This window comes from Centruroides vittatus, unplaced genomic scaffold, assembly GCF_030686945.1.
Source record: "Centruroides vittatus isolate TY-2023 unplaced genomic scaffold, ASM3068694v2 contig_980, whole genome shotgun sequence".
NCBI classification, from domain to species: Eukaryota; Metazoa; Arthropoda; class Arachnida; order Scorpiones; family Buthidae; genus Centruroides; species Centruroides vittatus.
In genome coordinates, this window is record NW_027122652.1 from 1,126,011 (window position 1) to 1,147,613 (window position 21,603).

The 21,603-nt window shown below is 30.0% G+C and overlaps 2 protein-coding genes across 2 annotated transcripts in view; one reads left to right on the forward strand and one right to left on the reverse strand.

The window, feature by feature from the left end:
* Positions 1-21,603, reverse strand: part of LOC136985887 (serine/threonine-protein phosphatase 1 regulatory subunit 10-like) — a 660,716-nt gene that overhangs the window by 355,227 nt on the left and 283,886 nt on the right. The gene's annotated exons all lie outside the window — the stretch shown is intronic.
* Positions 1-21,603, forward strand: part of LOC136985893 (neprilysin-2-like) — a 97,490-nt gene that overhangs the window by 69,475 nt on the left and 6,412 nt on the right. Inside the window, exons 18-19 of the mRNA XM_067283277.1 lie at positions 20,918-20,983; positions 21,059-21,154. Of these exons, the coding sequence (XP_067139378.1) occupies positions 20,918-20,983; positions 21,059-21,154 (162 nt within the window). The remainder of the gene's footprint in view (positions 1-20,917; positions 20,984-21,058; positions 21,155-21,603) is intronic.

Consider the following 21,603-nt stretch of genomic DNA (forward strand, 5'->3'; position numbering starts at 1 on the left):
CTTGATAGATAGATAAGTAAACTAATAAAATTTTTATTTAATTACTGAAATGCTTTATTAGCAATAATAAAACATATAATTACTGAAAATCTATAAAATATAAAACACTGAATTTATACAACTAAGATTTTTCACTTAGATTTGTTTCTCTTTCAAAGAACATTACATTAGCCAGATGTGCTATCGTGAGCCATCCGGACTAGGAATCGTATGTAAATTTTCAGTAATCTTTATGGTTTATATGAATTAGGTCATCATTCCTTAGGACAACATTGTTTACTGAGTGTTCAATAACTGCTGTAATAACATCTTTAACGAGTTGGGAAGTAATATGGTGGTACCTTTGACCGGGTAAATTTTCAGTCATCCGATTTCCTCGAATTTATTAATCATTCTCTTAAGAAGTTATGGAGTCAATAATCCTCGGTGTAAATTCTTTGATGGCAGAATTCTCGAAGTGCAGCCTCTGAATTGATTTTGTTTTCATAAACAACTTCACAAGAAACGCTCATTTCAACAAGTATTGTAGCTGATAAAAGAATAACATTCAACAATTGTAGAAAATTATATACCCAGAATTGAACAGCAAGACGTGTGCTTACTGAAAGGAAATTTGCATTTACTTTATTTTCAGCGCCAAACGTGTCATAATAGAGAGTTTTAGTTTTCATTTTTTACAGGTTTTACAATATTACCATAATATATTTGGTTGAATTACACAGGTAAATATTTTTCTAGACAGCGTAGAGATACTTTCATTATCATCAACTAGTGTTTAACAAAACTGAAATCCTTCATCATTTATACTGTATCCAAATTAAAGAACTGGAATAACGTAGGTCAAACAGAATAAAGTGTTAACGTTAAGAACCAGATTACTAGAGAAAGAAGAGAATGAATTAAATTAATTACTCCAAAAGATGTAACATCGTGTAAACTATACGTTTTTTTCTTAACTCGTTTTTCTCTGTGGGCACTAAGAGCGCAGTGTTTTTTAACAATCCTCTTTTGATTCGGCTAGGCCTATACTGGAAACGTCGGGTAGTGGGGGGCGAGACCCAACATATCCAGACGGTCCATCTGCACAATGTTACTGGAATATTAACATATTCGTCCGGATTCGATTGCGGATTTCCCAAATTGGATCACTTCCACTTAACCGCTCGGCTATGCGGCCGTCGTTTTATATGATCTGTCTAAAATTTATTTTAGATGAAACTGCGCTTTATACTAAGGAAAAACGGACTAGCATCCTAGTCAATAAATGTCGATCAAAGTGCAATAGCAGCATAAAACGTCATATTATTAAAAAGAAAAATTCTTTACTGAAATAAACTATGTACTTGATGTATTCCTTTTTATCATCTTACCTTTTTCAGTTGCTTAATTTGTTCTGTTTCTTTGACTTGTCGTTTATTTATCGTTGTTTTATATTTAACAAGTTGTAGAATGTTAGATATTTTTCCTAAATATTTCAGATAACACAGAAGGAAAGGAAAGATAATTTTACAAAGCTAACTATTTCACAATTAGAAACTGATTCTGATTGTAACCAGGTATTTAAAATTAAAATAATAAACATGTTAATAATTACTTAATAATTATTCTAGTATATATTTATTTAGTTTAGATGGACAACTTTCTTTAAAAATCTATATAAATACTCAGGTCGTCCAGATAATTATAGTGATACTACTCTAGTGAAAGTACAGAGCATGGATTATATTAAGGATATTTGCTCATTCATAAAAGAAAACGATCGAAGGTATGTTTTAATATTACATATAATTTATTTTGGTCAGTTGCTATATTTAAAAAATTTATACAATAAAATTTAAAATATTTTTTTCAATGAATACATTTACAATGTCGAAACAAACAGTATCACTCTTCATGCATCATACATTATTATTGATCTATTTTCTTTTTACGCACCAAGTCCTTTCGTCGAGTTTTTTAAAATCATAATGCGTCTGGTTATAGTAGTCTATCAGAACTTTTACTCTTATTTGGGATAAACATAAGTGGCAATTTATATATAAATTATTGGATTGTACTATTCGTAGAATTGTCTAGTTCGATAATATTGGTTATTACTAACAACTGTAAATATTACTATGAAAAACCATTTCATAGTTGTAGTAATAGTTCCAGTATTTGTATAGTATTGACTGTTTTAAAATATAACTTGAGTGCTACTTAAAAAATAATTGTAAGGTTGCTCTCTTGGAACTATCTTATTAATGTTACAGTACGTTTAAAAAAATTCGTCCACTAATGGATGAGTAGACAAAATTACTAAACATTGATTGGTCGCAGTTCGCGCCTCTCCAATGAGCTAGCTAAGTGAAGTTTTTTGGATTTTCTTAATGTATCCATCATCTACTTAGGCCTATTTTTCCATAGAAAGTTATAGAAGTCACTTTCCTTGGCAGTCGACCATGTATTGCTTTATCTTATTCCATCAGTCTGATCTTGTATAATAGATTCTATCTATTCATATACTTCATTTAAAGCTCAGAAACCCGCAGGGTACTATTTAGTGTACTCTACATCTTATTTCGTAATTGGTTTACTTTAAATGTCAGTCACTCTGAAATGAAACTGAATTCGCACAAATTCTTTTTACATGTTTTCATTCTAATGCAAGCCTGTATGATTAAGATACCTTTTATACATAAATAGAATAGATTTTGTTAGAGATATATATATTTTATAAAGATATAAAGATCCAAACGAAAACATCTGAGATGTAAAAAATTATGACAATTGATATTGTTTCAAATTAATTATGACAATTGAAAAATTAAACAAAAAAAACAAAAAAATTATGACAATTGATGATGTTTCAAAGCGAATTAATACAGATAAGAATCTTGTGGGTATCTCTTCGAAACGCCAAGCTTATCTTTACCAAAACAAAAATTCCTGAGAAAAAACTTTGACCGTCATCCAAATTGTCATACTTTTTCACCTCTCACTTGTCAGATATCTTTCTTTCAATATCAATTTTATTTTGGTTAATAATTGCGTTATTACATCAAGACATAAGACGTTGACATACTGTAATCTCCGCGACGCGAAAATCGCAGACGGAACACTTTCAATACGCTGTTAGTAAAATCGTTATAAGGAGTTCTAATTCGCATAAATTTCAGCTTTTGTTATTCTGGATATGTTATCCAGAATAACAAATAACAGAAGCCAGAATAAAAATCATTCGTTTCAATACAATTTTATTCTTACAAGCGTAAAATTAAGCCAGGAAAATAAAATAGCTCTACAGGGAACCTCGTGAACTTTGGCCTATTGAACCTGTTTCGTCGGCATCTCACTGATAACGAGAAAGGCTTCGGTTTAAAATTTGAGCTTTCTAGGCCCGAATACTTTTTCTCTACGAGCGTCTGCTGTGTTGAATGTAGAAAAGAAAAAAAATAAAGCTGTTTAGTGATTTTTGCACTTTTCTACTGCTTATATTTTAGTACTCTCTTTACAGAAAAACTTGAAGTTTTGCATACTAATTAAGAAAACACTATCTTTCGAACAAGATATTCAAACTTACTGTAGGTGTTTCGGGAAAAAGAAATCGACACCGAATATCACAGAATTAAATTACAAGACTTTAAAAGTGAAATAATAGTGATTGCATTATTATTGCCGTGTATCTTCCAGATAACTTATATATTATTTTGTACGCAATTCATCAAAAATTAATTATTGCCACTAACTGGTTGACTACAATAGAAAGTCTAAAATAGAGTAGTTATAGTTTAGAATAAGAAAATCTATTATCAGGGCAGTCTGTTAAGGTTAAGTTGCTTCCCATGAAGACTTTCTATGGAAAAATGATCCCTATATATATATGTTATAGACATGAAGAAAACTCGGAAAACGCTATGTTATCAGATATTGGACGGATTGAAATAGTAGACTAGTGATTTAAACACTGGTTGGTCTAAAGTGTAATTAAACCTACTATCAGAGAAAAAAAAAACTTCGTTGTTCTTTTGACTTTCTAGTTCTTCTTTATTTAATAAGCGAAATAATAGTTATGTTTTATTTAGAACTCAGTAAATATAATGCAGCTTCCAATAATAGGCCTATAAAAAGTTATAAAACTGCAAAGCATTTTCTAAAGTAAATAAAATGAATTGTTTTTTAAATTTTTTTATATTCAATGACATAATAAATTTATATTGCATTAAACTTATACAATTCTTTCCAATTAGGGATATGTATAACTTAATTATTTGGAATGCTTTGCTAAGTCATTTATCTGAAGAAAATGAAATAGTCGCAAGTGTTATTGAAAACATATTTCAAGTTTCTTCCAAGAAAAATGTTTCAATGAGAACTTCGATGAAATGGGAATATTGCATTGAAAACATGCCACTTATAGTCGCTGTTGGCTTACAAAGTCTACAGCTAAAATATGACTACGATAATATTAATGAGAAAATAGCAAAGGTAAAGTTTTAAAATATGTTCAAACGTTAAGATCTAAAATTTATTTAAATTTTAAATTGTAGTTAAAGTTTAATAATGAAAAATCAATTATAGGTAACTTTCATTTAGTAGTCTTTTTTTAAAGTGAAGTAAACTTTTGATAAATTATTTTTAAATTAAATACTAATTAATTCAGAAATTTTCTTATGGATAAAGTTACTACAATAGGACAACGAGCATTGAAAACATTATCGAATTATACTAGTATCCCATAAAAAAAAAAAACTAGTGAAACCAGGTCGAAAAAGTAAAGCTCAGCAAAATCATCTAAATAAAGCAAACTTTTGAAGTTGTGACACAAGAATACTGGAAGCAGATTTGACAGCAAGACTCAACATGTGAATAAAATGCGCATTACACAGACTGCAACTACAGGAAGTTTTGGATGAAGCAATGTCATCATAATAATAAATCGGAAAGTAAAGTATCGTTACAGAAAAAAGTTTGAGCTTTACTTTGTGCCTCACACGTTTCTTGCTGATATTGGTCAAAGGTGTGTAACGTTCAGCCAAATTAATGTAAGCTTAACGACTTTAACTCACAAAGTACAGCTCGAAGCCTTTTTCTGTGACGATGCTTATTTTTCCGACTTATTATTGCGGTGAGATGCTTTATCCAAAACGTTCTGTCTGCGTAATGTGCACTTTGTTCACATGTCGAGTCTTGCTGTCAAATCTGCTTCCAGTATTTCACAACTTTGTAAACTTTCTAAACACAACTTTCTAAAGTTTCCTTTTATTTAGATGCTTTCGCTGAGCTTTACATTTTTAACCTTGATTCGCCAGTTTTTTGTGAGATTTTAGGTATTTTTTCAGTCATCAATAACTTAATAATGGAATAATTTTTATGATAATTCTATATTTTTCTGACAGTCACGTCATAGCCTGCAGATTTTCCTCGAGGTCTCAGAGAATAAGTATGAAAAATTTGGTGCAGATCGATCAAAAGGCTAAGGAAAAAAGAGACAAACATTATATCATCTAAATAGACAGAAATCTATATCTATATACAGTGGTAGACAAAAGGTCTCAAAACTCGAAGGGTCAAATTTGACAGAATTCCAATACTTTCTCTTGTTTTGTATATATAACAGTCGGGATGGTAAACTGGGACATTATTTTATAAATATTCTATTTTTGAATTATTAGAATAGTGTTAATTAAGAGATTATCGTCATGTTACGTGATAGCTGATTGACCAATAATATGTTAAAATTTAAAAAATGAGCTGTTATTTTATAAATACTCAATATTTTAAAATCTTCCTTCAAAACCTTCAAAAGGACTACAAAAGTCAGCCTTCGAAAGAGCTATTAAGCATATGCAGACACCTTCTAGATTCTTCAGTGGCTTGGGTTCGTATTGTCTCTCGTAAATCTCGTCAAATAAGCGACAAAATGTCTATTGCGTAAGTCTAAAACGATTCAACGAACTTATTCAAAATTTAAGACGTTCATAATACTCATCGTGGACATTAAGTGTTTTAAATTTCATCCATATCGGTTTATTGGTCTTGGAGTTGGCGCTTTAACATTACACCTGTGGCTGAGGTTTACTATAGAGCGCTACCCTGCCCTAGGATAATAAACAATGGTCTAGATTGATTTGTGAAATCATCGCCTTAATAATAAACGAAATAACAATTTTTTCTCATATACAAAATGTTCTATATCCAAGAAATGATAAATTATATGCAAAGGGTAGTAGAAGAATCCGAAAACAAATGTCACTAATTTGCATGATGATCATTTTCACAAGAAAAAACTGAAAATATTCTTGTATTGTATGTATCGTACTATCAGAAATACCCGGAGCTGCCGGGCCTAAGAATAACTAAAATTTTAATGTAGTTTTAATTTTAATATTTATCATTAGCTTAATAGTTTTCCTATTGGACAACTCGGGTGTATCTGATAGTTTCTTCTGATAAACCTCTTAGGGTTCTGTAGATAACATAAGTGTCCGGCCCACATGAGCACATTTAGTTATTTTTAGTAACATGGTATTATAGTAACACACATAAGAGAGGCTGAACGCGAGCGATTAGCATTTGCCTTATTTGTGGAGACTCATAAGTTTTTCTGACTAATTTTCAGAATCTACGTTATTTGAGTGCGAAAAGCTATGACAGAAAGCCCCTGTTCCGTGGTCTATTTCTACATTATATTTTACCTTCTCTGTCCGAAGTAGAAAGCATTCGGATGTAGCACTGCCGATTCTTGCTCTCGGTTTTTGTGACGTTAGAATATGTAGTTATACACTGGCACACAGTACAAATCTCTTTAGGGTACACCTATCTTGCCTATAATACTCGGGCTTAGCCCGAGTATTTAAGGCAATCGTTTGGCTATGTATCTATAAACAGATAAAGTTAATAAGCATCAGTTTTAATTTTGGTTTTCAGATATTGAGATCGTGAAGAATTTTTTTAAGAAATCTCGAGACAGGTCTCCAATTGAAGACGTATAATATGAAAATCTTAAATATTATATTATTTGTAATCTGATTGAAAATAGACCTGATTTAATTAGATAGCTTATTTGTAATAAATGAATTATTTTGTTAACAGCATATTTATTAATTTAAGAAATATGAAATCTTTTAAATCCAGCAATTTCTTATATCTTACTAATTAAAATACTGCATTTATTATGTAATTATTTTATGTGGCTTTATGAATATCAAATATATTGTAAAGATTTCATTAAAAGTGTTAAGAGTGTCAACAAAATTAAACCGATATACTTTAGTTTATATAATAGGGTGGGATACCACTAAAATAAACTTGATATTTTATAGTAATATAGCACAATTTTTTTTATTATTCGTTTTAGGTAGAAAACTATGCGAAAGAGATAATGAATATCGCGGATGAGACTTTCGCCAAAGAAAAGTGGTTGGATGATGATAGTAGGAACTTCACTAGATTCAAAGTATGGTATATTTTTAAATTTAAATTATAAATTTCAAAAATATGATCTTCAAAAAATCTAGAATAAGTATTAAACTTTATTCCCATTTTTATTTTCCTTTTGTTAAAAGTTAATTTGTAAATTAGTGAGATCGATTAAAATATATTTATAGACCATTAGCGGATTTCAGGTATACAACTATATAATTTAGAACAGTTTTTAAAAAGTAAATTAAATATTTATTCTAATTCTATAAAGAATTAGAATAAATATTTAAAGAATGCATAAAGAACAAAGAATGCAGACCAAGTAGTAAATAAAATAAGCAAATTTAAAAAGACACAAAATCATAAATTAATGAGTCTAGATGTAAAAAGTATGCACCATTCAATTAATTGGAAAATGATAGAAGATAGCTTATTTAACTTACAAGTAGAAGACTGGATAAGTGGACTTATAAATTTCACTTATAACGTTATAAAAAAAGGGGGGGACTGTTGAAAAGATCAGAGTAATTTTATTATATTCATAATTTTAAAGTGACTTTTCTTTTTAAAAGTTTTTTTTAATTATATTTAAATATACTTTCTTAAATATATTTTAATCAATTTCCCGAATTTACAAAATAACTTTTAACAAAATAAAAATAAAAATGAGAATAAAGTCCAATATAAAGAGATTATTCAGAAACACTAGAATAAGTAGTCAACTTTTTTCCTTGTAGTTGTCTCTAGATATACTTATATCTGAAACTATATAGCGTACAGTATCTGGCATGGGCGTCCGCAGAAAATTTTCCAGAGTGACAAAATTTGAAAACAAATTATTACAAATTTTTGGAGTTTCTTTTACAAGTAGATTGTGGAATACAGTACCGGTATACACTAATATAAAAAGCAGACAAAATGTCTCATAGACGAGAGTGTAAGGTTGCATATCTCAATCAGTTTTACGGTTATAATTTGAGGAATTTTTTACTCGATTCCAAGGATAGACAAAAGTCTCGTATTAATTTCCGACTAAGCTGTAACTAATCAGAAGAATCCATGCTTTTATGCATTGTGACAATTATTATTGATTGCATAGTTTATAGGTTACCTCATAGTAAATAATAATATACTTTCCTTACAGTTTTTCTTTCTGTAAGTTTACTAAACGTAAAAAAAATTGTTATACCAGTTTTATAATTCTTTTATTATGTTCTAACTTTATGCAAGTGTTAAATGTGCCTCCCGCTACAGACCAGCATAGAGCAGGTAATGCACGAACTATCAACTTTTCAGATACAAGCTGATTGAAATTCCCCCACTTGACTTCATCTTTTTGCGATGGGTTTGAAAAGAAGCTTAAAGGTATCTTAACCGATAATTTTCACGTATTTTCTTTATTCAGATCCAGGTTATCTCAAACACGTATAGTATCACTCTTTTTATAAATATTTTGCGTATATTTTGTGGATTTTTTAATGATTTTTCATAACTACAGTAATTAAAGCTTGTGTGCATATATGATTGTAATTAAGGTGGGCTATACACTTTTATTGTGAACTTGACCAGAAATTTGAAAATATTATTTCTGTTTTATTAGTTTATTTTCCTTTTAAAATTATTATATTTTCCAACTTTTTCGTTTTGCGTTCATATGTCTATTTCGCAAATGGACTTTAAAAATGAATAAAAAAACAATAGATAAAAGCAAATTGCATAAGTACAAAACACATGTAAAATGTTATTAGAACTAAAATTAAGGCTGGTATTTTATTTGCGTGTTTTATTATTGCAAATTATAAAAATAGAATTAGCTAATTATATGAATGTAATTGATAATAATATATTTAAATGTAGATTAAACATATGGGATATGAAATTGGATATGACGATGTATTGCTAAATGAGACATTTTTAAATAAGTTATTTGATTCGGTAAGTATGAATTATTAGTATTTGCTATTATTATGTTTTTAGTTTATGTATTTCTTCATTTTGAATTGTTGTAAAATCATTTCTATTTTGGTATGTTATGTATATGATATACAGATGTTCCATATCTGGTCCGATAGACGTTATTTTCAAGATAAATGCCCACAATCAACGTGAATTTGTAAAATTTTTAACAGGCTACATCGAAACCCTGTATGTGATTGATAGAAAGCCTCGACACAGCCTTTTAAAGTTCTCGGAAACTTCATGCGGACTGAGGGTCTTTACCATTAAAATAACTTAAATTCGGCCCACCAAGCGATTCCGTTCCCTGAACACTGAGGATTCTTGCGCCTTTCCAGAACGGGCTGACCACGTAGAGTTTTCCTGATTTTATCCACGTCTGTAACGCCTGAACAGGGGCCAGTTACCCTTAAAAAGACCTCCCGAAAGGCAATTTCTCGCGTATAAAACAAATAATATATATATGTAACTATTAACCACGTTTTATCATATGTCTATCGAAAAACCACGTGGTGCCATAGCCTAGTAGCTCTTGCCCAACATACAAGACAACTTAAATTCTTAAATAAAAAATACAAACCTCGATATAACTCTTACGTGGTAGGCTTGGAGACATCACATATAATGTCGACGACAGGATTTTAACAAAATCTTTAAAGTATTTCTGTATGATTGGTTGAGTATTGTCATTATCTCTTGTCTCGTTAGTAATTCCAGATAAAATTTGATATGAATGTAATTAATTTCCATGGGCATTTTGAATCGTCTTGCATCATATTCATTAATAATGTTGGCCTACTCGATTATTTTATTTGCAAATTAGTAATATTTATAATGGATAAAAATAACACTATGAAAAAAGAATTTAAGAAAAAAGTAATTCGAATCCGAGAGATTTTTTTTAAATTCTGTGCCCACAGGGCAAAAAGAATTTTAAGGGCCTATTTTCGTCATTCCTATTATGGGTTCGGCCATACTCTCAAAGGGACTGAGGGATGGGTCCTGACATATCCAGGCGGATCACTCCCGAAAAATTCCTAGGGCTTTTCGAATTATCCGGATTTAATCCCGGCTCCCCAGAGCGGTAAACTTCCACCTTAACTGCTCGGCCATCCGATAAATAAAAAAGTTGTTTTGTGACTAAATAAAATTAGCCGCATAATTTATTCTTTATTAATATTAGTAATGTATATTATAGTTTTGATTCTTACACTTTTACACGGATACAGTTATAATTATCATTTATTAAAATGAACAAATTTTTTCCAGATAAATGTCACAGATATTTATATTCAGAATACTTTTGAGGCAAAGAAGTCAATGTTTATTGATTTTTTCTATATGGGAAACCTATCTAAAGCTCTAGAGGATGAAGGGTATTATAAATTCTATGATTTTTTTTAATATATAAAGATTCATTATGATTTATAAGATGTTAGAGGGTAATTTGAAAATACGATTTTTCTTTCAACAGTACTATATATCCATATGTAGCCAATGCTTTTTTTATACATTTACGAGAAACAGAATTAGTAGGTGAGTATTTTTCATATTTAGAAAAGCTAAAACATTATCAGAATATCTTTGTAAATTTAACTCTAAGTCAACTGTTTCCTAACCACTGAGACCTAAAATTCAAAATATATTTGCGAACCCCTATATATTTGTTGCATAGGAATCCTCAAAATTTTATTTTTATTGTCTATACAATATTTCTGCCTAATTCACAAAATTGCCATTTCCGCAAAACTATACTAGCCTAGTTTTGTAGTAAGCTTAAATTTATGAACATACTCTATGTATTTTGGAAAGCATACGTTATCTTTCTTTTTCGTTTACTGTTGTTTTACAATTTATAATTTTGAAGATTTTGCTGTAAGTACTTATCATTTTTATTATACATGCTTAATCCCTAATCTAGAATTTAATATAGCATGTACTGTACAGTACGTAATGAGCATCATTACGAAGTATAAAATACATTAATTGGTCTTTAATTAAGAAAATGCTATACTAAATCTCTCAATATTTTATAAGCCATAATTCAATGAGAAAAATAAATGTCGCCATCTTATTAGAAAATCTAAAATGGCAATTTCGTGAATTAGGCAATTTAAAATTAGCTTACTTCGTAAAATAGGCAGAAAATTTGTCTTATTTTTTAATCGACATATCTTGCCGATTAAAAAAAAAAACTATATAGAGAGACTATATATTAAACCTATATAGGCCTATTAAAACTATATACTGAAAAACTACATAGATATTTTTATATTTTACAAAATGAGCAACATGTACAGTATAGAAGGATATCATAATTAATTTAAAATTTCTACTTGTGAAACGTGTAACACTTAATGCTTAGAGTGCGATTATTCAGACGCGAGCGAGCGAGAATATGTGGCGAGAAGAGGTGATGACGTTTCACGCTCTCTGTTTCTCTCTCTCGTCTGTGTGGTCATAATAAACGAGAGCGTGAAACGTCATCGCTTCTTCTCGCCACGTATTCTCGCTCGGTGGGAAAATTCACTCGTTTGCGACTGCATAGTCGCACCCTTAGCGGAATAATCTTTTGGTTTAGTGATTAAGTTTTTACTTTATTGTTCGTTTTGCTTGTGGTTTCCTGGTGAATAGTGTTTTTTGGAGAAGCCTGATGACAAGGCCTGTAATATAAATATTAAATAAATAAATAATACTATTGCAATGTATTAAAAATAGGTGATAAATAAGCCGATGGACTATCATATAGTAAACTTCGATTCTTAGTTTGGTCTTCCAGAAAAGTAAGATTAAAATTTACAAAAGTACCTGTTTTCAAATAGCACTAATAAATGCTGCCAAGAAGATTGACTGAGATTATAGTCTGTAATCTGACAGCAGTATTACTTTTTTCATAAAGTAGAGAAAAGTGGGAGAATGAGACCCAGCGGGTAATGGGGCCCACCTGGTTTTTGGCTAAACGGTTCAGAATTTTCAATCCCAACAAATGCTTGCATCTAGCAGCTGCAGAGCAAACTTCGAATTCTGAATATGGTGGCTGTTCTGTGCATATACTTGATTGTGTGAGAAAAAAAAAACAGTTTTGTGCATCTTTCTTCTAATTGGAACACTATCATTGGTTCGACTGTAAGTACTCTTGTATAAAATTTATTGTTTCAATAATATATATTAATGCTAACTATTCCCTCAACTATTAAAATACATATGAAGAAAAGATTTCCCTTTATCCCTTTGTGTCTAGTCAAGATTAAAAACATAAAATGTCATGAAGGGGTAATGGGGCTCAACAAGAATCAGATGATAATGAAGACGATGGCGTAGATGCAAGCAATGCTAATAATACCTGCATCATCTGAGGAGAATTTGCTAGAAACAAAGAATTGTGGTACAGATGTACTGTCTGTGCTGCTTGGGCACATTCTGAATGTAGTAGGCTTGATTCTCCAGATGATTTCATTTGTAATTATTGTACTGAGGGATTAAAGTATTTAATTTAAAGTGCTTGAACTTATCATTAAACACACAAACTATTTAGAAAACAATACACATACAAAAAAATTAATAATTCATATGCAAAAACTTAAGTTTTCTAATTTTTCAACAAACATTTCTAACGTTAAAAGCCTTTTTTCGATGTTTTTATATGATGATTTTCATTACCCCAGGTGGCTGGATAATGGGGTTCAGTGAAATGTTTTTTAAATCATTTTTTTATCAAGTTTTCATACATGCACTTTATTTCTTAGAGTACACTGTTTGTATCATTAAAATAATTTCTCATAATATTATTAAGTTTTCTTAATAATACCTTAGGTGGGCCCCATTCCTCTACTTTTCTTTATATTTGACGTACAATTTCATAAATCAATTAGGAATTCTAATAAAAATTTCGTTTTCATGAAAATATTTTTGGTCGTAGAATTAGGTTTACTAAAATAAAAAATTAATAATTATCTATTATATGCCGACATTTTAATCAATTTTATATAATTACAGTAATACCTTTAGGAATTTTACAACCGCCATTTTACGCCCACAAAGCTCCTAAGTAAGTACAATTTAATATTATAAGTACGATTATAAATAGGCCTATTCCTTTTGTTTCAATTATTTCCATATTACTTTTTAAGGGTCGGTTGTAACCTTGTCACTATTCTAAAGAATAAGCTATGCATCTGTTATATTGTCTCTGTAGTTAACTCTCAGTTAATTTGCTGAAAAATTTATCAAGAACTTCGGTAAACAAGATGAAGGAAGAGAAAACTGAATAAGCAAAAATGTGTAGCGGATTGGCGCCGGATAGACAAAAATTTTTACTAGTAAATTTGGTAGATACTATGTACAGCATTTTAATATACGTCTTTTATACAGAGAAATTATTGATTGTTATACGATTTTATACAGTAAGATTACTCTGTACTCTGACAAGCAACGTAAAATTGCAACTTTTTAAATCGAATTTAATTTTAAAAGGGCGCAATTTTACGTATAATTTGAAATTTAAAATCATCGTGCAATACAGTAGGATCTCATTCTTCCATATGCTGTCAGAATAATTTTCGTTTCAAAAATCTAAATAAAGATCATCCATAGTGGAATTGGAGATCAGCCATCTTGTTTTTTCTCTAATCTAAAAATAAATTTTACTCGCACAAAATCGACCGGTTAAGTCAGGCATGGCCAACATATTCAATTTAACTTACTTGTTAGTAATTCGTGCGCTTTGCTAGAAATATAAAAATAATATACTTAAACATTTATTTACTTAAATGAATCGTTTTTGTGTTTAACAGTTTTTGATTTTAATATTTCGTTCGGCCCGTGAAAAAAGTTTTCTTTCCAATTCGGCCCAGGGGCAAATACTGTTGGCCACGCCTGAGTTAACTTACCTGGGTTAACCGGTCGATAATTTACAACTCATGGAGGTTAAAGTGCATTTATTTTTGAGATTAAAATTCGAGCAATGTCGCTAAAAATTTTAAATTGTTTTAAATATTTGAATTGTATTTTATATTTTTAAATTACTATTCCGATTATTTGATGTGTTTCTGTATTATTTTATTTCTATAGTTATCTTAATTATGGAGCAATTGGTTCCGTTATTGGTCATGAGATTTTTCATGGATTCGATAGTCTAGGTTAGTATTCGATTTTCTTTAAATATTTTATTTAATATATGTGTAAATTTAAATACGGGATCGATATTTACTTCAAATCGTTATAGTGAAGCTTTTCAATAATTACCACTACTTGAAAAAACATCTGAACATTTATTTTTTTTCACTGATGTATGTACAGGTACAGTACGTAATTTTTTATGAAAGGAGAATTTTTAATAACAAAAAATTAGAAGTTTCCTATTTTTCTCTTACAAGTTATTACATTGTCTCTCAATTGTAAATATTTCAGACATAAAAAATTAAATTATGTTTTTTATTGTGTACAAATTTATCGTCGTATATCTAAATATATAAAAATACTTGTCCTGACTGACTGACTTATTGATTCATCATCGCCCAGAGCAAACCGCTGAACTTAGAGGTGAAATTTGGTACACAGGGTACGTCATGAAAACGCACACAAAGAAGGGATTATTCGAAATTCCCCCCTGCGGGGGGAGAGGTTAAAGATTATGGCTTAACCCGAAGAACGGTACTATTTTACTGTATCATTTTAGATGCGATTTCTTCGTTTTTAACTACGTTTTAGTCTTCATTGAGTACTTAGGTGTATTAAATTGATAACATTTCAGACATTGTTATAAATATTTTTATGTATTTTGATTTTTTAACCAAATGTCCGAACCGTTTTAAATTCGAATTTGTTATTGCATATTGGTTCGATTATAGAACGATTGTAAACGTTCTAGAACAGACCTGGCCAACCCCGCGGCCCGTCACGTTAAATTGTATGGCCCTTTATATATCTATTAAAACTTTTCTTTCCCGTTATGTGTATACCAAAACAATTAAATAAATGAAAATTTGCCTGTGTCATTGTTATAATGCGCAAGTACGACTACGAACTCTTGGTATAACAATAAAATCTTATTCATTTTGTATTTGTTTTACTTTTTTAAAAGTAAAACAATTTTGTTTTACTTTGGAAAACTTAGGCAAACATAATTTTTTTTACAAATTGTGTTTGCCTAAGTTGGAACACTATCATTGGTTCGACTGTAAGTACTCTTGTATAAAATTTGTATAAAGGCAAACATAATTTGTAAAACAAATTATGTTTGCCTAAATTGTGGCCCGCCGCAATGTTACGCGTGATCAAAGTGGCCCGCGAAACAATTTGGATTGGCCAGGCCTGTTCTAGAAAATTGATCAGTTGAAACGTTCGTTTGAAGCAGTAAAATGATTCTCAGCAATAAGGGGTATGTGTTATATAACAATTACTATAGTTGTCGAAGTTGACAGCAATAACTTAATTTCCAAACGTACAATATTTGCCAAATCATCCAATTCGTTTGCCCAAGCAACGCCGGGCTCATTTGCTAGTTAGGCTATAATTGAAAACAAAACAGCAATATGGTTATTTTTTAATGGTTGGTTATACAAATCGTTCTTTGTTGCTTTATTGCTATATTAATTTACAATTAATTCGATGAGCGTGAATGAAGGATAAAAATTCCATCTCAACTTATAAATTATGAGATCCGGATCGATTTTAAACCTAAATCCATAGCGGCATTAAGATGATTTCCAAGTAGTCTTTCGTCGAAAACACGTAATAAGAAATATTTTATAGCCTATATTTTTTTAAAACTCTACCATTTATTGTAGTTTTGTTAATATCAATTGTGTTGTATAGTAATAACATATACTGTAAATAATATAAGATAAAACTATTTGCTATGTTTTGCTTGCTTATTTTGTTATGTAGATTCAAAAAATACATTGCTGGGCTTTATTCCAAGTTATAACATTGTATCTTGAAACGTTAAAAAATAATAAACAATATAATCGCAAATTTGTCGATATACAATTTAATTGAATTTAATTAAAAATGGACATGTTATTTAATGCTTTACTGTTCTAATATGTATATTTGCAAAAAAAATTGTATTTTTTTATATATATATTCTACTCTTTCCGCTCTGTGGGCATTAAGAGGGTCTCTTTTATCAATCCTATTATGGATTTGGCCAGGCCCACTAATCATTTTCGTTCTATTATACAGTATAAACTTGCTGAAAAGTGTTTCTTTTAATTAAATATTTTAATGATAATTTTTCAGTAGTGAATGCAGGAATACACCTATTATAGATAACTCAGCATTGAAATACATAGTTTACCTCTCTTTTTGAACGGTTTCCAGTTAAGTTGTCATTTTCACGGAATATTTATCACATAAGTATGAGTATTGGTCACAATATGTGTGAACATACGAAGCTTAGATGCAAATCACAATAATGCTACTGATTAAGGCAAGTAATTTACTGCCTTAATATTATCGATTATCAACTTTTGTCAGAATTGATATTTTGATAGAAAATAATTTGAAATTTTATTAATAAACAGACTAATATAAATCGATTTTTAGAAGTTAAAAACGATGAGGACGACGACTACGAATCATCTATAAAAATAGATTGGCCTGAAAATTTTCTAAATGAATACAAAAGAAGGAAAGAATGTTTGATTAGACAATATTCGGAATATCCTATAGCTGAGAACGTTACCGTAAGTAATATTATTTATCTTGATTCTTGTTATCTAGAATTGGAATACATTTCCGACTGTGAAACAATAAAAACAAATATAATTTTACTATTTTAAACAATGGCGATTATGCAAGACTAAAAAGAGCACCAAACCTAAAAGCAGCAAAATTCTTTGATTTATATCGAACGAAACGTGGCAGAAAACAGTGCTACAAAATTGGGGAAATTAAACTATATAAAAGCAAAGTTGGGGGCTTGAAACTTTGGGAATTATTTGGAAATTTGCTTTTTAAAATGTATTGTTTTAAATACATCTTGTACATGTATAATTAATATATGTACAGTACAATGTGTACATGTATAAAGAGTACACATGTATGTAATAAATATGTGTATAAGAAATAGTTTGTTAAATTTCTTTCATTATCTTCCTCTTGTGTTGTTTACACTTTTGATAAGATCATTAATTCGGTACAACATATCCTATTTGGTTTTATTTTAGCCTGTGGACATCTTCGCTGTTCTGCCAAAACCATCGGACTGATAAATACTACTACCGTAAAATGTGTATGATTCTTTCATCCAAAATGTGTGACTAAACCAACTCCAGAGATGCACATTTTCACCAACTCCAAATCGTTTAATGCAGAGTTTTAATAAAAACACGTATGATGATATTGATTGTTTTTCTGGAGAATATGAATATTTTGAAGAAGTAATTTTTGAATAAATATAAGTTTCTTTTCTCCATTGTGTGTATGATATCAATAAGAATGTTTGTATATACTAAGTATTGTTAGTTGATATTTTTCCAAAATTATTTATAAAACATACTTTCTATTAAGATTGACTGACTGACTGATTTATTTTTCGTTTTATTTTACAAATTCCGCCCTATTAATTTTTCTTTTGTTTCACTTTTTCCACCCGTTTCAGACTAGACTGCTTAAGGTACAGTATTTTAAGGCTTAAATTAAGAATTAGCACACAAAGCACTAAGATATCACCGTTATCTTAAAATAATTTTGAAATTTTTTGTCTGTAACAAATGATGAGTAATAGACAAATGTGCAGTAATGTTTAGGAAACAGAGAAGTGTGTTTAAGGAATGTGAGTAACTGAAGGATTGAAACATAGCAAACTTTTCTAATACTGTATAATGTTAACATCAAAATTAAATTAAAAATAAGTAGAATTTGCAGTTTATTATTTTACATAATAACGAATGATATATTTATTCTGTTTTACCTTTTCTGAAAAAATGTCACAATCCAAACGCAGGAGCTCCAAGATCGTTTGCGTTTGCTAAGACGCACAAAGCCGGAAACGAATTAAGACCAGTGGTAGAGAAATGTAGGGGGCCCAGCTTTGTCTTAGAAAAAAGATTACATGAGTATTTGTCCTCACAACTCGAAGATGATAGGCTGGTGGCAAAAGATCCTCTTGCCGTAGTCAATGAAGTACAAAATATTTCTTTAATGGAAGATGAAGTAGCGACCGTTTTGGATTATGAAAGCACGTATCCATCAGTAATGATTGAATCTTATGTGGAGACATTATTGAATTTCATGTACAACAACAAACCACAGTTACTTAATTACACCCAAGACCTAGAAGAGCTAGCTAGCCTTGTATGCCATCAATCTTGTTTTACTTTTTGTGGTCAAATGTACAGGCAGAAAAGAGGGGTTCCGATGGGAAGTCCCCTCTCTGGAATTCTTTGCGAGTTAATAGTTAGAAGATTAGAAAGAAGAGTCCTACGTGATTTTAAAGAAGATATTATACATTTCTGTAAATATGTGGATGATATTTTTATTTTATGGAGAAATAATAACAGGATACATGAGTTTTAAATAGAATCAATGATAATAAGGATGGTCTTAAGTTAAAATTGGAACAAAAAAGTTCCTTGAATGTACACTTCTTAGACATTAATATCAAGTTCATGGGAGATCATTTGTCCACCAGCGTGTATATTAAACCTACTTACTCCCCACTATATATACCCGCACAGTCAATGGATCCATATCGATATAAAATGGCCGCTTTTCAAACTTTGATAAGAAGAGCTTATTTGTATTGTAATAGAATCGATGACAGAAATAAATAAATTAATAGGATGTTGCAAGTAGCCCAGACCCTAGGTTACAAGAAAAGCACTATTGTTGGATTACTCAAGAAGTATAAAAGGAACGAAGAGAAAAAAGGCTTAAATACCGCTCCCAATAGGCGCTTGAAGTTTACATATAATAGTAATTTAAGTAGTATTATGAAGGAAGTTGCTAATCGAAAACAAGCAAGAATGATTTTAAAAAGAGCCCCCAATTTATATAAGATATTGAGGAACGATAAAGATAGAATAAGAACAGAAGAGAAACCAGGTGTGTATAAAGTACCTTATGAGAACATCCAACTAAATGTTAAGAAAGACTATATAGGCGTCACCAACAGAAGCTTGGGAGTAAGACTAAAAGAGCATAGATATAACGTAAAAAAAGGATCCAATGCTACAATTTTGTCGCAAATGTCGCAAGACCAAGGTTCGGTGGTAAAATGGGACGAGGCAACAATTATATTGATAGAACCTATATCTTCCCCCACTTTATCAATGACGACGGAGAAGATGGAAATATATAGAAGTAGGCTACATCAGGGATGTTTAAACGAGAGAGATGCTGAGAGCCTGCCATCAGCGTGGAAGTACTGTACATGATTCAAAAGTTTACTAAAAACTCGGAATTAGTTTATTGGAAGATTTATATTTTTTATTTTTTATTTTAATTCGTATTAATTTTATTTTGTGTTAATCTTATATGTTCTTCCGTTTATCTTGGATATTTTTTAAAAATGTTTTTGTTCTGAATTTTGATTTAAAAACATGGAACGTATCTGTTCCATTTTCGTTTTCTTTTTTAACCTGATGATGGCCTGTTAGCCAGGCTGAAAACGTTTGTTTTCAAATATATTCTTCTCAGCAACAAATTAAGGTGTTTTATTTCTACGTGTTTATTTGCTGAGCACTTTTAATGTTGTTCTATTTTGGGAGTTTATATCACTGAAAAGAGTTGGAAAAAGTTTCTTTTCAGCGCCGCGTAACATTTCTATTTTACAGCAACCACGAAATAGGCAACAAAATAGTGTCATTAGATCACGTGAAATTACATCAGTTCCAATTTGCATTGGGAAACTTAAAATGACAGAAGATAGTAGAAAGCGTAACACGAATTTAACGGTATTTCCAGAAAAGTAAGGAAATTTACTGCTTATGTAATAAGTCGGATCTAAATTAAAAGGATTTTATATTTAAAAATTCTATCTGGTTGGTTATTGATGCAGAAATTTTATTGAAAAAATCCAGCAACGAGTTTAAATTTCCCAACAAAATTTAAAATAAATTTTGGTGGCGCCATCTGTTATGGTATTTTATTTCAAATTTTTTAAAATATTTTTAATTATTATAAAATGGCAAAACCTTTTATTTTATAGGTAGGGATGAATTCTATAGAAAATTCTAAATGCTAATAACGAGTAAAATCATCATTAAGTCCACCCTGCTGGAGATACATACGACCCCCTTTGTCTGACCTTCTACCTTTAACCATCAAAATGTAAGATCATCAACCATCTTAATATACAAACCTCCCTGCAAAATTTCAGAAATGTTCGACAAAAGCACAAGAGTGTAAACAGAGGGTAAACAAAATCGTGCTACACACACACAACGCACTAACATCCATATATACAGAAAAACGCCCAAATTCTTTTGCGTTTTCGATGTTCTAAGCTGTCCTACTTTTCTTATTACTAATTATCTGTGAAATACTATGCTCAATTAATAATTAGCATAACAAATTATTATTTTATGATAAAATATAAAGAATTTTACAGCTTGACGGAAACTCGACAGTATCCGAAAACATTGCCGATAACTCTGGACTCTTTCATTCCTTTTGGGTAAATTACTATTTCAAAAATGAGCATTAGTATTTTTTCAAATATACTATTAATATTATTTTATATATTCTACAGGCATATGAGAGATATTTAAAGAAACACGGCGAAGAGCCGAATCTTCCAGGACTTGACTTTACTAATAGACAGATGTTCTTCATTAGGGCAACTCAGGTACAGTACCTATAAATATTCTGTCTGTTAATATTTCTAACATATATTTATATATTCAATGTAATCTCTAATTTCATAATGGAAGTTTTAAATGAGAAAATTAAATATGTGAATATATTTGATTATACATACTACATTTCAAGTAAATATATATATACATATATATGTGTGTATATTTTTATTTATTGATTCACTCATTTATTATATCATTAAGCTATAAGTTATGTCATAAATGTAGGCCTAATTGTATGATTACATTATAATTAGAGACTCCATTATTGCATAAATCATTGTATCACATCTCATAATACATTAAACACACACGCATATAGTAAAAAAATTCCATAAACGAATTGCTTGACTTTCCCGGCAACATTTGATGGGTGGCATCTGTTATGATATTTTATTAATAAGAACTTTTTATATTATTAATTCTTATAAAATTTTTT